The following is a 15,902-nucleotide window of genomic DNA, read 5'->3' as shown; positions in this document are numbered from 1 at the left end:
CAGTGGTATTTGAGGATTACACTAAAAGGATGTAATTACTTAGAATACTAAAGAGTTAAAATCATGTTGTAGTCAGATGTCCAGGGTTTAGTTTTTATAGTCTGTACATTCGTTTTTGCATCTGTTTCTGTGTTTCTGATCCCCTGCAGTCTTCCTTCTGATTATTGCCTCTGAACATCAATCTCAGAGGGCAGCAGTGAGAGGGAAGCGTAAATCAAACCAGTTGAGTAACTAACTGTGTAACTAATAAAAATTAATGAAATGTTTTTAGGCAAACATCTTGTGTTAAATAATATTAATAATAGTGATACTTGACATATATAGATCCTTATACTTCTGTGGTAGGTAGAAAAAATATTTTAAATCATAGATTTGAGACTGAGCAAGGACATGTATTTGCTGAAAATTTATATATCTAGTTAATGTCAAAGGAGACAATAGAATACCTTTAGTTATCCTTAGATGCACGCGTTGGAAAAGTCAGCATTATAGAACTCGCAAACTGATCTGTGCATTCATTCCAAACAAGATAATCTTTAAAGATTTTTTTCTTCTTTTTCTCCCTCCTCCCCTTAAAACTACTTTGGTAGGACCACCTGCATACTGGTCTCCAACTGTAAGAGTGTAAATGATCATTCTGTCAAACAAAGGGATTCTTTATGCCAAAAGTCCCAGGAGTAAATTGCAGTACATTCCTATTTTGCAGTACACATGCTAACAGTACCAGTCAGCCTGAAGTCTACATTTAGATTTGTCTCTGTGTAGGGCATGAATATCCATATGGAATTAAAATGAGCCATCTTCGAGACTCTGCACTCCTGACACCGGGATCAAAGGACTCTACCACCCCTTTCAACCTCCAGGAGCCCTTCCTTATGGAACAGCTCCCCCGAGAGATGCAGTGCCAGTTCATCCTGAAGCCCAGCCGCCTGGCTGCAGCCCAGCAACTGAGTGGTGAGTTGCTTCTAGCAAAAGTTTTCGTTCTTGAACATAAATTTAGTACAAAGGCAAAGACTCAAACCTCCCGCCAGATGAGGTATTTTTTCTTGGAATTTGCTAAGTATTTTGAAAAGGAAAGATGGACTTTTAGAAGAAGATGGTTTTATAAATCAGCAATAGGCATGATTGACTAGGAATCAGCCGCTAGTAGCAATACAGTCTGTTCCTTCTTTCTTCACCATTCTTTCCCCTTTAACCTTATTCCTACTGCAGAGTCAAAGGCACTAAGCAGTGCTGCAGGTGCTTCAATGCCTTCTTTGTACTGTAATACACTCCAACTGTGTGTTCTCCCTAAATGGTTGCATTATAAAAAGGAGGCTGTCAATGATGGGTGTCAGAAGATTGTGATGCCCTACCTGGATTCTAGTGCTGATAAGTATGTGAAGACTAAGATGATTTCTACAGAAGTCTCTCCTTAGTCTACTAATCTAATATGAATTCCCTGTGAACATAGCAGTCTCTTACCCACCCCACAATAAAGACTCTGGAATGATAAAAGTGATCTTCAATATAAGAGAACTGTAATTTGCCCTAACCCAAGTTTGAGCTTTAAGCTCTGTCTGAAAGGAAGATTGTATAAGCAACAGAAGAAAATTGATATCAAAAAGTATGAGTGAGATAGTAGAAAATTAATTGTGAATTTCTATAGCTACCTTTGTCAATGTGAACCAACTGGGAGACCCATGGATTTGCGTTTTGCAAAGAACCAAATTTTGACCCCAGGTGTAATAAGTTTAAAGGGATGGCATAGACCTTGAGAGATCACTGAGGCTACCTTCCTGCCACTTGACAGATTATTGGCATCATCTGAGTGCCAGGGGAAAGTCTGAAATTCTTCATCTGTGTGTGATTCAACTGACATAGCATTAATGAAAAATTAGCTCATACCGTTTTTATCTTCATTGCAGAACAACCCTACTTTAAGAAACATTTGTATGTAGCTATCTAAACTTAGAGAAAACGAATTAAATCAGCATTCATTGTAAAGAGTTTTTTTTGCCTTAAGTGTTAATACACTCCAAGATTGTTTTAAACAGAACCTTCTCTAATGCATTTAAAGTTAATTTCTAATTTATATTTCATACTAAAACATATAGTTTCTGAAACAACTGCATCAAGAAATTGTAACAGCATTGTGAAACTTATTTTCCTGTTCGCCCCTTTGATTCAAGATTTTGACATTTTATTGGACAAAAAGAGTTGTAACCACCATCTGTTTTCTTCAGCCAGCCTTTGTTCATTCTATTTTTCATCTCTGGAAGCCCAGATTCCTTCTGCTTCTTTCAAACCTACTAAACTCTACCACTTTCTCCATCTGTTAGTCCCCCTGTCCATCTTTACTTTCCTCCTTATGCAACTTGAATTCCATGGTTATCGTGATCATCCCTGTCTAGCAGAAAACTTCTGTTTCTTTGACCCTCTTTTCTACATTCCTATACATCTCCTAAAATCTCATCTCTAGATTAACTCTGTGCACTGTTGGAAGAAATCATATAGCATCAAGACTACTTGGTATCATTAATGACCAACCTTAATGGGCACTTCATACTGGGTGAGAGTAGTCTTAACTTTGTTTCTGTGCAGCATTCTTCAACTACTTGAGTCAACTGTCTTATATAAATTTCCACCCACATGCACAGCCAGCCTGTCACTTTCTGTTGATGACCTAGCCTCAAACTTTATACTTTACCGAAGTCATTGGTAAATCAGTAGATCAGTCATCAGGGACTCCCTCATCTTACCAACATCAGATATACAAATTTACCTTGAATTTGTTAACAGACATCTCTCTATGATAGTAAATTGAGGTTTTGGACTCTAAAATTTTTCGCTCACCTTGGGTAATTTTGAAAGGGGAACACTGAGATATCATGGTCTTCCATCCACTAAAAGGTGAGCTCCATGAAGGCAGGGATTTTTATAAAGGGTATCTTTATAACTAGACTGAGGAGAATAATAATCTTCTACTCTTCTACCTTTGCACCTGTGTTTTTCAAAACTATTTTTCTGGGTCCCTTGTCAATTTTATTTTATAATAATCAGAAATCAGGAATCCTAAGGGTTTTAACCAGTTTTGCTAATGACTTGCTCAACTAAATTGTAGGCATCCTCTGCTTAGTTTCTCTCTGTTGGAAGTGAGGCTAGATGATTCCAGCTGTAAATGATTCATGGTAAGTGGGATTAGGGATGGAATAACTATAGACCAGTGATGCCAAGGGCCAGCTGAGAGCATCAGAATTGCCTGTGTAAAAAATTACAGGTGAACCACTAATGTTGTTTCTTTTTAAATACAAAAGAATTTGATGAACAACTGCTGTAGAAACCAGTGATTTAGATCAGGGGTCAGCAAACTTTTCCTGCAAGGGGCCAGATAGTAAAATTTTGCAGATCAGTATTGCAAATCAAGGATATTATGTAAGTGTTATATAACAGGAGAAAAAACAAATTTCCACCCAATTTTATTGATAGAATTCAAAATATAACAACAATTGAGTACAATTTTATGTAATACAAATCTAATGAGTGAGAAGTGAATTCTTTTGGAGGGATAACATTTCACTTAGTTGGAATTTAAAGTTAGTGATCTAGCCATCAAAATTTGAGTACAAACATTCTGATCTATAATAAAATTTTTATATTTCATCTTTGAAAACATATTTTCTCACATATGTACTGCCAAATACTGATATCATCCTACAAGCATCTAATTTCAGTTGAGCATATGTCTCTTTGATATGGCATTTGTAGAATTTTGTTAGATTCTTCTCTTGATATTTGCCTTTTAGCATATCATTTCATTGCAGATAATCACTTTCAATTGAAGGTTAGGTGGAAGCTCTTCAGTTGCGTAGTGAAATGGATTTTGAGATATGGAAATCGCCTTTGCTCTTGCATCGAGGTTGGTAAAACACTACTCGAACTGTAGTTTGAACTCAAAAAACATATCTGCTGTACATTTGTATGTGAATCAAGATCTTGCTTCTTGTTTTAACTTTTAACGGCACAAGAAGTATATAAAGCAGCTTGATATTACTTGTAATTAAACATTCATTGTTTTGAAAATTACTACAGTATAAACTTTGTATGTAAGCACTGTTTTGCCTCGTAATTTTAGGTTGGATTTATTATGAAACATCATCATATCTACAGCAAAAACTAACTTTCAAAGCCATTTAGTGTCCATTAATAGAGGTTAAAGGCTGTTCTTTTCATTCATAACAAGTTCAATCTGGGCCCTGAGTTCAAAGTATCACTATGAAACTCTAGCAGTGCTGAGCCATTGAAATGCCGTGTGATAGCATAATGCAGGCTAACGTTTAGCCTCTATTTTTAACAAAAATTCACAGAACTGACAATAGTTAAGTCCATGAGAGTAAATGAAGTTCACTGTTGACAGTACTGATCCAGTAACACTTGATAGATTTCCATATTTTTCAGGTAGTACCACTGATCAAAACAATACAATGAATAATCTTAGGTATTAAACACTTCAAATTTTCACAAGCTTTCTAAATTTGTCAAATTACACCTTTTTCTGCTCCACACATTTTCACTACCATGAAATATAACACAGCAGATTCCACTTCAGGTTGTACTGAATTATTGTTTTCTCAAATGCTTTGAAAATATTCTTACCCATAGTTATTCTATGCAGACTATTCAAGGTTAATTCTTCAGTCACTTCAAACTCAGCATTGACTTCTTGACTAAACAACTGAGTGGTATTGGTAACATTTTTCACCTCATCAAGAACCAAGGAAAGTCACTTGCCTTGTTTTTTAGTTTACTATTGATATTACTCCTAATGCCCTCAACTATTCAATTATCTATTCTCACTAAAAGGCTGATAATTTTAAATCTAGTTTCTCTGGACCCCTTTCTTAATCTACTGCAAGCACACAGATTTAATCAGTTCACCATTGGTAAATGGTTAAATGGCTTTCCTTGGTTGGCTAACAAATGAGCCACTCAGAAACTTAACTTTTATTGTAGCCTCATTTTTATTTTTGTGAGGGAATTCTGCAGTAATGATATATTTCATTTTAAATATTATTTTTCTGATCCATTGCTTTCTTATGAGTTGGGAGCATTGTGATTAACCATTGGTCTGTTAACCATTGACGCATATTATATTCTGTAACCACAGCTGTTACTTCATTGCACAGTAAACATAATACTTTGCCATTAGTTCCATAACAAAGTTATCTGCATTTCACTTTGCCTTAAAAATTTAACATTAGAAGAAGTCCACTTTTCGTTTATTGTTTTTACATAATAAGTAATAAAAAAAAAAGATGTTGTGGTATCCTGATAGATGTGGCACTTGAAACAGTCAAGATGTAACAGGGTCACTGCAATTTGTAGTGCCCTGAGCAGCAGTGCAAAGTAATGAGCGCACCACATACCATCTCTGTCACAGCTACTTAACTCTGCTATTGAGTGTGAAGTGAAAGCAGCCATAGACATTACGTGAATGAGTATGGTCATGTTCCAGTAAAACTATTCTAGACAGTAAAATTTGATTTTTTTTTTTTTTGAGAAAAAGTCTCATTCTTATCGCCCAGGCTGGAGTACAATGGCACGATCTCTGCTCACTGCAACCTCCACCTCCCAGGTTCAAGCGATTCTCCTATATCAGCCTCCTGAGTAGCTGGGATTACAGGCGCCTGCCACCAAATACAAAAATTAGTATTTTTTGTATTTTTAGTAGAGATGGGGTTTCACCATGTTGGCCAGACTGGTCTTGAACTCCTGACCTCAGGCGATCCACCCGCCTCTGCCTCCCAAAGTGCTGGGATTACAGGCATGAACCACCATGCCTGGTCTAAAGTTTAAATGCCATATAATTTTTATGTGTTATTACATATTATTCTTTTGAATTTTTTTCAACTTTTTAAAAATATAAAAGCCATTCTTAGCTCACAAGTTATCCAAAGGGAGGTGGCAAGCCAGATTTAGTCCAGGGAGCATAGTTTGTGCCCTCTGATTGAATGATTAAAATATGCATAATTAAAAACATGCCAGCTAAAGACTCTATATTCTACCAGACTTTATAACAGAGCTCACACAAGTAACAGAGCCATCTTATTTGACTTGTCTTCATTCCTTTGCCTGTTACATCTTTGTCATGTTCTAATTTAAGCAAGAGTATCTTCATACTCCCTTGTTCACATACGTACCAGCTATTAACCTGACTTTTAATGGGGAAAAATGAGCTAATACTTCTTTTTTGGCACATAGTATAAACATAGAATTTTGCCTTATTTACCAAGTGCCAGTTGTTATAGTCAGAATCTTTCACACTTGTTTGTGGCCTGTATATTTAAAATGCACAGAATTCATAAATTCTTAAATTGCTTAGTCCTAGGAAATGGGTATTTTGCATGGTCTCTTATGTGGAAAATCATGTCTTGTTTTCTCCCCTGGAAACAAAGGGTTAAAATCTAATGATTTCTGTTAGAATATTGTCTGAGAACAATATTTTATTTTTAAACTAAATGTAAAGCTTTCTCTAATTAGCTTTCAGAAAATATCCCTGTTAACCAGCATAACCATCGGTGAGATAGTCATTGCCAATCTTTTTTCCAAATTTTTGCCTCAGTGTAGAGAAGGCCTCCTAGTAAATAGCCTTACACTGAAAACATAACAGCAATACATCTTTCAGAAGGCCCCCTCTGAGACTTAGATCTGTAACTCATCTTTGGAATGGTTGATCCCCAGTGGGAAAGCTCTAGTGTTAATTGTGGAGGTTCAAGATATAGACATTCAAAGTTCTGACCTCAAGGCCCAACTCACATGCTACTGTTACAGGTTACTGTTACTGTTATATGTCACTGTTACAACACCTTGGGGTTGTCACTTTTCTGGCCGGAAATCTCTGTGGACAGTGATGCATTTGCCCAAGATTTGCTCAGGCCACTGGGTTCATTCCACCCACTCGGCCTTGCAGGCTGCACTTGGCTCTTACTACTGGCCTGGATCCCATGCCTGCCAGAGGCAAGTCAGGTGTGGAGTGGCGAGGGGTGTGTGAGTGAGCATGGGGCCTGGACACTGCACACAGTCAGACATACCAGCTGCTGCAGCGTAGCGGACAGCTGCACGTGCCTGCATGGGTGCTGGCTGTCTGTGAGGCTGCAGCCAGACCAGGCACACCACCAGCAGCTTCCATGGCTGGCACTAGGGAACACAGTGGTGCCCAGAAGCTTGGAGATGCCAGGAACTGCAGGGACCCAAAGTGGGAGTCACAGCCCTGCTCAGGGAGCTCCCAGCTCTGGGCTTCCCAAAGGGCCACAGCTCTTATCTCCTTCTCTTCACCCGCAGTGTGGTGAACAAGGGGCATGTTTCAGCCCTGTTTGTGTTACCACTCTTTCAGCCTCACCATTCAGCGGATCCAAAGTTCTCATCCTGTGACCAGGAAGAATGAGGTACACAGACAAGTGAAGGGTTAGCAAGATGAAGAGGAGCTTTATTGAGCAATATAACAGCTCAGAGGAGACCCACAGGGGGCAGCTCCTTTCTGCAGCCAGGGTGCCCCATCAAGTGTTCAGCTCCTAGCAAAGAGGGTAGCTCCTCTCTGCAGGCAGGTCATCCCATCAGATGTCCAACTCCTAGCAGAGAGGATAGCTCCTCCCTGTAGTTGGTTGTTTCATCATCTGTGCAGCTCTCAGAGAGGAGGCCCTGGAGTGGGTAGCTCCTCTCTGCAGGCTGGTCATCCTCACATCTGCAGCTCTCAGCAGAAAGGAGGCCCTGTAGTGGGTAGTCCTCTCTGCAGCTGGTTGTCAGGACATCTGCTCAGCTCTGACTGAGCCTAGGGGTTTTATGGACTTCAGAGGGGAGGAAGAGCATGCTTATTTGTCCATGGGCAGCCATGGGCAGACCCAGAAAAAGCACCACAAGTTCCCACTCCAGTCCACAGGACTGGCAGCCTGGCCCCCAGCTTTCAGGCCCTCCCTGGCCTAAAAGTAGGCTTCACCAGGGACTTACCCCCTTCTGCCCAGGAACCTTTCTGCCTCCTGCTGCTGTTCATGGCGCCCAGGCTATAGGTGCAAAGGGGCACCTGCAGGCCAGCACAGAGCTGCCTCAGCCCCCGATCGGCTTCCCTCCTATGCTTGTTGGCACCCAAAGTCCAGAGCAGTCCAAGGCACCAGGGGGCTGGCATGTCAGCACTGCCCCAAGTGTTTGCACAACCTGGTTGGGCTGCAACAGCACTTGGACTCACCCAACTTTGCACCATGATCAGAGCAGGTGCCGACAGCAGGGAGAAGCCAGGCAATGGTAGCAGGCACTTCTGAGCCTGTGAGGGCAGGGGTGGCCTTAAGGACCCCCAAGAGTACAGAAATGTCTATGTCTACAGTTGCAGTTTGGTTGGCTACAGCTGTGTTGGGGAATGGGGCTCTGCATGTTCCATGGAGCAAGAGGCCTGGGTCTGCAGCCATGACTTGGGTGACTGGAGCTACACCTGGGAGGGCAGGGCTCCTACCTGTCCCCACACAAGAGCACAGGGAGGTCTGGTCTATAGCCATGACTTGGACAGGTGCAGCTCCTGGGAGGGCAAGGCTCCTACCTGCTCTGTGGAGCAGGAAGCTCAGGCCTGCAACCACAACTCAGATGGCTGCACCTCCACCCAGGAGGGCAGGGCTCCCACCTGCTCCCAGGTCCTGAGAGCCCAGGGATTCCAGGGTCCACAGCCATGGCTTGGGTGTCTGCAGTGGCACCCAAGGGACCTCCCACCCCAACTCAGAAGGGGCAGGGCTCCTGCTTGTCCCCAGCCCCTGCCAGCTTCATGAATCCTACAGCCCTGGCCATGCCTCCCCGCTACAGCCAGTGTGATGGCAGCAGCCACTCCAGACAGCCTGCTGCTGCCATCATTACTTCTAGGAAATCTTTGTTCCTTCAGGCAGTTAGCACTTTATACACATCTCTAGTGTAACACATTAAAAAATCACATTATGATTATCTGTTTATATAATCTACTTGTCTCTTTAGACAATGACCTTCTTAAGACCTAGGAACTCATCCCAGGGCTTAGTCTAGTGTATAGAACAGAGTAGAAATTAAATGAAAGATTGAATGGCTTACTCAACCCTAGTATGGAAAAACTTGAGTGGAATGGAAGAGTTCTGGAATTAAATGGAATCTTTGTGAATGTAGTCTGAAGTAGTTCTTGGAGTTCCAGTCTGTCCTGAACTCCCAGCTCTATGCCCAAAGTAGGTTCACTTTCCACACCTGCTTCAGACCTAGGACTGAACTGGAATTGAAATTTTATGGTGGCTGGTAAAATATGGGATACATCTTTTTTTCTGTTTACCCTGTATTCACCTCTATGTTTTCTACTCTAGGGAAAAAAAAAAAAAAAAAAAGGTGGGGATATTCTTAATTTGGGGAGTTACATGGCTGGAGTAGAATTTCTAACATTTTTTGTTGTTATGATTATTATTATATAAACACAACGTTTTAAGAACTGTAATTTTTAACATTCAGTTATCTAATTTAAGCACATAAACACACTAACTTGAATCTTGCCAGGGACATTTAGGAAAGCTAGATTTACTTGAATTTAGTTTGCTTTACATTTACATCCCTCATTTCTTATAGCAATAGCACGTTTTCTCATTAGCCTTTGTGACATTTAGAAAGTAAGATCTGTGCATTAAAAGCTCTGTAAGAAAGTAAACTTTAATGAAATTTTTTTCTCTCAGTCCCAGAGGAATCCTGAACGCTCAGGTTGAATGCCGTGTGTATACATAGCAAAAGGCATGGCTACAGCTGAGAATATTTATGATAAAGTAAAGGACTCAATTTCTACTTTATCCTCTGTCAACACTCATAGGGCAGCTGAGTATATAACTTTTTGACAGAGCATTGTTCTTAAATGTGTGAAAGCTAAAAAATCAAATAAGTTTTTATTTTGATTGTTTTAGAAATAATAAAATCAGGGCTGTGTACAGTGGCTCACGCCTGTAATCCCAGCACTTTGGGAGGCCGAGGCAGGGGCTTGCTTGAGCCCAGGGGTTTTGAGACTAGCCTGGGCAAACATAGTGAGACCTCATCTCTAAAAAAATAATAATAATAAATAAAAATCAAGTAAATGTGAGCAAACCAAGACTGAGCACAAGTACTCAACATACATATTCACATATATATTACATACATATTCACATATATATTAAACACATATTTGCATAGATTGACCTTGCTAGACGTACAGGAACCCCTTCCTGGACTTCAGAAAAGGTTTAGTTTCCTTTTCAGTTTTTTTTTTTTTTAATTTTATTATACTTTAGGGTACATGTGCACAACGTGCAGGCTTGTTACATATGTATACACGTGCCATGTTGGTGTGCTGCACCCATCAACTTGTCATTTAGCATTAGGTATATTTCCCAGTGCTTTCCCTCCCCCTCCCCCCACCCCACAACGGTTCCCAGTGTGTGATGTTCCCCTTCCTGTGTCCATGTGTTCTCATTGTTCAATTCCCACCTACGAGTGAGAACATGCGGTGTTTGATTTTTGTCCTTGTGATAGTTTGCTGAGAATGATGGTTTCCAGTTTCATCCATGTCCCTACAAAGGACATGAACTCATCCTTTTTTATGGCTGCATAGTATTCCATGGTCTGTATGTGCCACATTTTCTTAATCCAGTCTATCACTGTTGGACATTTGGGTTGGTTCCAAGTCTTTGCTATTGTGAATAGTGCCGCAATAAACATACATGTGCATGTGTCTTTATAGCAGCATGATTTATAATCCTTTGGGTATATACCCAGTAATGGGATAGCTGGGTCAAATGGTATTCCTAGTTCTAGATCCCTGAGGAATCGCCACACTGACTTCCACAATGGTTGAACTAGTTTACAGTCCCACCAACAGTGTAAAAGTGTTCCTATTTCTCCACATCCTCTCCAGCACCTGTTGTTTCCTGACTTTTTAATGATCACCATTCTAACTGGTGTGAGATGGTATCTCATTGTGGCTTTGATTTCCATTTCTCTGATGGCCAGTGATGATGAGCATTTTTTCATGTGTTTTTTGGCTGCATAAATGTCTTCTTTTGAGAAGTGTCTGTTCATATCCTTTGCCCACTTTTTGATGGGGTTGTTTATTTCTTGTAAATTTGTTTGAGTTCATTGTAGATTCTGGATATTAGCCCTTTGTCAGATGAGTAGGTTGCAAAAATGTTCTCCCATTCTGTAGGTTGCCTGTTCACTCCGATGGTAGTTTCTTTTGCTGTGCAGAAGCTCTTCAGTTTAATTAGATCCCATTTGTCAATTTTGGCCCTTGTTGCCATTGCTTTTGGTGTTTTAGACATGAAGTCCTTGCCCATGCCTATGTCCTGAATGGTATTGCCTAGGTTTTCTTCTAGGGTTTTTATAGTTTTAGGTCTAACATGTAAGTCTTTAATCCATCTTGAATTAATCTTTGTATAAGGTGTAAGGAAGGCATCCAGTTTCAGCTTTCTACATATGGCTAGCCAGTTTTCCCAGCACCATTTATTAAATAGGGAATCCTTTCCCCATTTCTTGTTTTTCTCAGGTTTGTCAAAGATCAGATAGTTGTAGACATGTGGCATTATTTCTGAGTGCTCTGTTCTGTTCCATTGGTCTATATCTCTGTTTTGGTACCAGTACCATGCTGTTTTGGTTACTGTAGCCTTGTAGTATAGTTTGAAGTCAGGTAGCGTGATGCCTCCAGCTTTGTTCTTTTGGATTAGGATTGACTTGGCAATGTGGGCTCTTTTTTGGTTCCATATGAACTTTAAAGTAGTTTTTTCCAATTCTGTGAAGAAAGTCATTGGTAGCTTGATGGGAATGACATTAAATCTATAAATTACCTTGGGCAGTATGGCCATTTTCACGATATTGATTCTTCTTACCCATGAGCATGGAATGTTCTTCCATTTGTTTGTATCCTCTTTTATTTCATTGGGCAGTGGTTTGTAGTTCTCCTTGAAGAGGTCCTTCACATCCCTTGTAAGTTGGATTCCTAGGTATTTTATTCTCTTTGAAGCGGTTGTGAATGGGAGTTCACTCATGATTTGGCTCTCCGTTTGTCTGTTATTAGTGTATAAGAATGCTTGTTATTTTTGTACATTGATTTTGTATCCTGAGACTTTGCTGAAGTTGCTTATCAGCTTAAGGAGATTTGGGGCTGAGACCATGGGGTTTTCTAGATATACAATCATGTCATCTGCAAACAGGGACAATTTGACTTCCTCTTTTCCTAATTGAATGCCCTTTATTTCCTTCTCCTGCCTGATTGCTCTGGCCAGAACTTCTAACACTATGTTGAATAGGAGTGGTGAGGGAGGGCATCCCTGTCTTGTGCCAGTTTTCAAAGGGAATGCTTCCAGTTTTTGCCCATTCAGTATGATATTGGCTGTGGGTTTGTCATAGATAGCTCTTATTATTTTCAGATACGTCCCCTCAATACCTAATTTATTGAGAGTTTTTAGCATGAGGGTTGTTGAATTTTGTCAAAGATCTTTTCTGCATCTATTGAGATAATCATGTGGTTTTTGTCTTTGGTTCTGTTTATATGCTGGATTACATTTATTGATTTGCGTATGTTGAACCAGCCTTGCATCCCAGGGATGAAGCCCACTTGATCATGGTGGATAAGCTTTTTGATGTGCTGCTGGATTCGGTTTGCCAGTATTTTATTGAGGATTTTTGCATCAATGTTCATCAAGGATGTTGGTCTAGAATGCTCTTTTTTTTGTTGTGTCTCTGCCAGGCTTTGGTATCAGGATGATGCTGGCCTCATAAAATGAGTTAGGGAGGATTCCCTCTTTTTCTATTGATTGGAATAATTTCAGAGGGAATGGTACCAGCTCCTCCTTGTACCTCTGGTAGAATTCGGCTGTGAATCCATCTGGTCCTGAACTTTTTTTGGTTGGTCCTTTTCCGTTTTTGTTTTGTTTTTTTAAATAATGGAGGTTGAGAATGTCAGAGCAGGAAGAAACTGCTTTACTTAAGTGGAGTATTGGTATTCCTTCATATATGGATACCTGCTGAAGGCTGTGAAACCACATGGAGAGTAGGTGCAGAGAGGTTGTCCTCTTTGTGGGGAGGAGATTGGTATCTTGACAGCATTCATCAAGATCACTGTGACAAAGTACTACTTTTATAGATTATCCTATACAATCCTTTCAATAAGCCTTTAAGGGCTAATTCATATCCTTTACATTTTAAGGTTGAGGAAAGAAAAGAGGTTAAGTAACTTGGTCCAAATAAGTTTCTGAACTGGGAGTTCAGAGAGGCTCCTGACTCTAGAGCCAAAGAGCTTTACATACCTGTGTGTGTACATTGATGATGCATTTGCTGTATTTCAAGGAAGTGATGTGTAGATGATGATCTTAAGGCCATTTGGTAAAACGTTGCTTACTTATTTATCCTCCCACAACTTGGCTTTTTAAATATTTAGTTAAGTAGTTTATTCTAAGGAAATAAAATGCTAAGGTAGCCAACAATATAGAAGACTTCTTTGGAATTAATATGTCTAATTCCACTGAAATGACAAGACTGCTGACTGTGTCCTTTAAAAGATCAGTCCTTCAGTATTTCATTATCAGGGAATGTTGGGAACATCTCTGTTTTAGTTTGGTGTCATAAGGAACAATGCCACACAGCCAGTCTAATTACCAATTCTCGTGCACTCTCACTGGAGAAAATGGAGTCAAGCCATGAGTGGGTACTGCCTAGGCATTATGGCTCCTCAAATCTCAGTTCTGTCAACCTTAATTGCAAGCTCTTTTGAATCTGCCCCTGTGAATGCAAGCTTCAGGGGTTAGCCAGAGATGTGGGCAGAATTTATACATAGTATTTAGGGCTCCCACTATCAGGCTTTCTTCTTTCTGGGATCCCCCCTCACTTTCCAGCTGTGGGTACCTCTGTCTCCCTTCTCTAGTTCTTCAAGCCAGTAAGAGTACAGGTTTCTTCTCAACTTTTAGTCACCCCCATTACGCGGGGGCCTGCCCTCAGCCTAAAAGCTATAAGATTAGAAAACTCACCCAGTCCTATGCCATTCCCTTCATCCAAGTGTCACACTTTGACCTCTATATCTACCTTCTTTTGCTCACTGTTTAGTGCCTTCAGCTAGGTTTATTTTGGTTGGTTTTCCAGAGTTTATAGTTGTTACTTGTGTGTATCTGTTGGGAAGAGGGGACAGAGAGGTCAGCCACTTTTAAAAGTGTAACCTTAAAGAGATTTTTATGTATTAAATCATAAGCAAACCTGTTAAACTTCATGTTAAAATTAGACACAAATGACACCAAAAACATTTTGGCACTATGGTATAAAACCATACCTTACTGTTGACCTTTCTTCTGCCTGTTCTTTTTCATGTTGTCTTTTTCTACTTAAATCCCTCCTCAATTTCAATTATTGTTTAATAATGATTTAGTGAGTACTCACTAGATGGAAGGCACTATGCCAGATGCTCTATGTGTTAAAATCTTGTTCATTCAAAATCCAAGTCAAATGCAAACACCCCCAAGATCACCCCCTCCCTCTTATTGACCAGATGTGATTTACTTTCCTCTGAATGCTTTTAGTACTTTGTTCCTACCTCATGACATTATATTTATTAACATACTTGCTTTTCTCCTCACCCTGACCAGTTCTTCATCCCTAGTAGATTATAAACTTCATGTTTGTGTCCATCCATGCTTCCTTAAACATACTTTAAAGTCAAGAACTGAAAAGAAACATAAAAGTCTACAGTTGCAAAGAAAGGAAAAAACTTTAGGACATTAGCTTCCTGTCTGTGTTCTCAAGAGGAGAGTAGTATGTCAGATACTAAAGGATTCTTTATTTCTAACGAACATCTTAACAGAGAAAACTCCTCTCCTCTTTCTTCTCCTCCCCTCTTCCCTTCTCTTCCTTCTTCCTTTTTCTTCCTCCTTTTCGCTTTCATCTTGTCCTTCTCTTACTCCTACTTCCCCTTCCACCTTTATCTTTCCCTCTTCACACTTTCTTTTTTCTCAGTATTTAACTATAGTCTTATTTAAACTTTTTGCATGCTTAGTCTCATCTTTAAAATGGGAAAATAAATGGGTTTGTATGAAACGCTTTTTGCTTTTAGGTGTTACAGTTCAATAAGGGAGTCTTTCACCTTTGAAAATGTAGTGCCAAAATTCAAGTAAACAGACCAGTGATGTCCAAAAACTGGATGGGAGAAGAACCCAAACATTTGATTCTTCCTTCATTGATTCGTCTTTCATTTATAAGATGAAAGACGAAATGAAATTTTATAGGTTGAATTGTCAATGACAAAAGCCATCTATTAGCATCTTTTTCTCTTTGAGCCATAGCAACAAACATACCATAAAATGGAAGTTATAGAAATAAGATTAAGTGAATGAAACTCATTTTTCTAATAAGCTCACTTCTTCCTTAGATTCAGGTCATAAGACATTTAAAAGGAGAAGATCTATCATAAACTGGGCCTTCTGGCGAGGTTCTAGCACTCACCTGGACAACTTGCCCACATCGCCAACATCAACTATGCCAGGACAGCTCTTTGGAATTTCTCTGCCAAATATTTGTGAGAATGACAATCTGCCCAAACCTGTCTTGGTAAGGCTCATTTTGGTCTGTAAACTGATGGGAAAGGGTGTTTGGGAAAGGAGAGCTCTGCAAGGTAAATCTGTCCCCAAATGGAAAAATTATAGACACCACTGTCTTTGGCTAAGAATCTTCACTATTATTCCTACAAATAACAAAATCTGATTTAGCTACTGTGAAATCAGAAGGAAGACATAATGGAAAGAAATAACCTAGGAAAGAGCCACGTAAGCTTTCTCAGATAAAGCAGAATTTGCCCTGCAGACAGAGAATTCACATTATTCCTCACAAATCCTTTCTTGAACGTCACATTGTTCTCAAAGTCTTCTTTGATCATT

At 39.8% G+C, this 15,902-nt stretch overlaps 1 protein-coding gene across 5 annotated transcripts in view; it reads left to right on the top strand.

Annotated features, from left to right (window-relative positions):
* The window catches only part of ARHGAP20 (Rho GTPase activating protein 20), a 134,909-nt gene that overhangs the window by 104,322 nt on the left and 14,685 nt on the right, over positions 1 to 15,902 (top strand). For all 5 annotated transcript variants that reach the window (XM_063784498.1, XM_063784496.1, XM_009424136.5 and 2 more), the window contains 2 exons: positions 766 to 954; positions 15,398 to 15,576. In XM_063784498.1, the coding sequence (XP_063640568.1) occupies positions 766 to 954; positions 15,398 to 15,576 (368 nt within the window). The remainder of the gene's footprint in view (positions 1 to 765; positions 955 to 15,397; positions 15,577 to 15,902) is intronic.

The sequence above is a fragment of the Pan troglodytes genome, chromosome 9 (assembly GCF_028858775.2).
Source record: "Pan troglodytes isolate AG18354 chromosome 9, NHGRI_mPanTro3-v2.0_pri, whole genome shotgun sequence".
In the NCBI taxonomy this organism is placed as follows: domain Eukaryota; kingdom Metazoa; phylum Chordata; class Mammalia; order Primates; family Hominidae; genus Pan; species Pan troglodytes.
The sequence above is the reverse complement of the archived record's forward strand: the minus strand, read 5'-3'. Positions and strand labels throughout refer to the sequence as shown.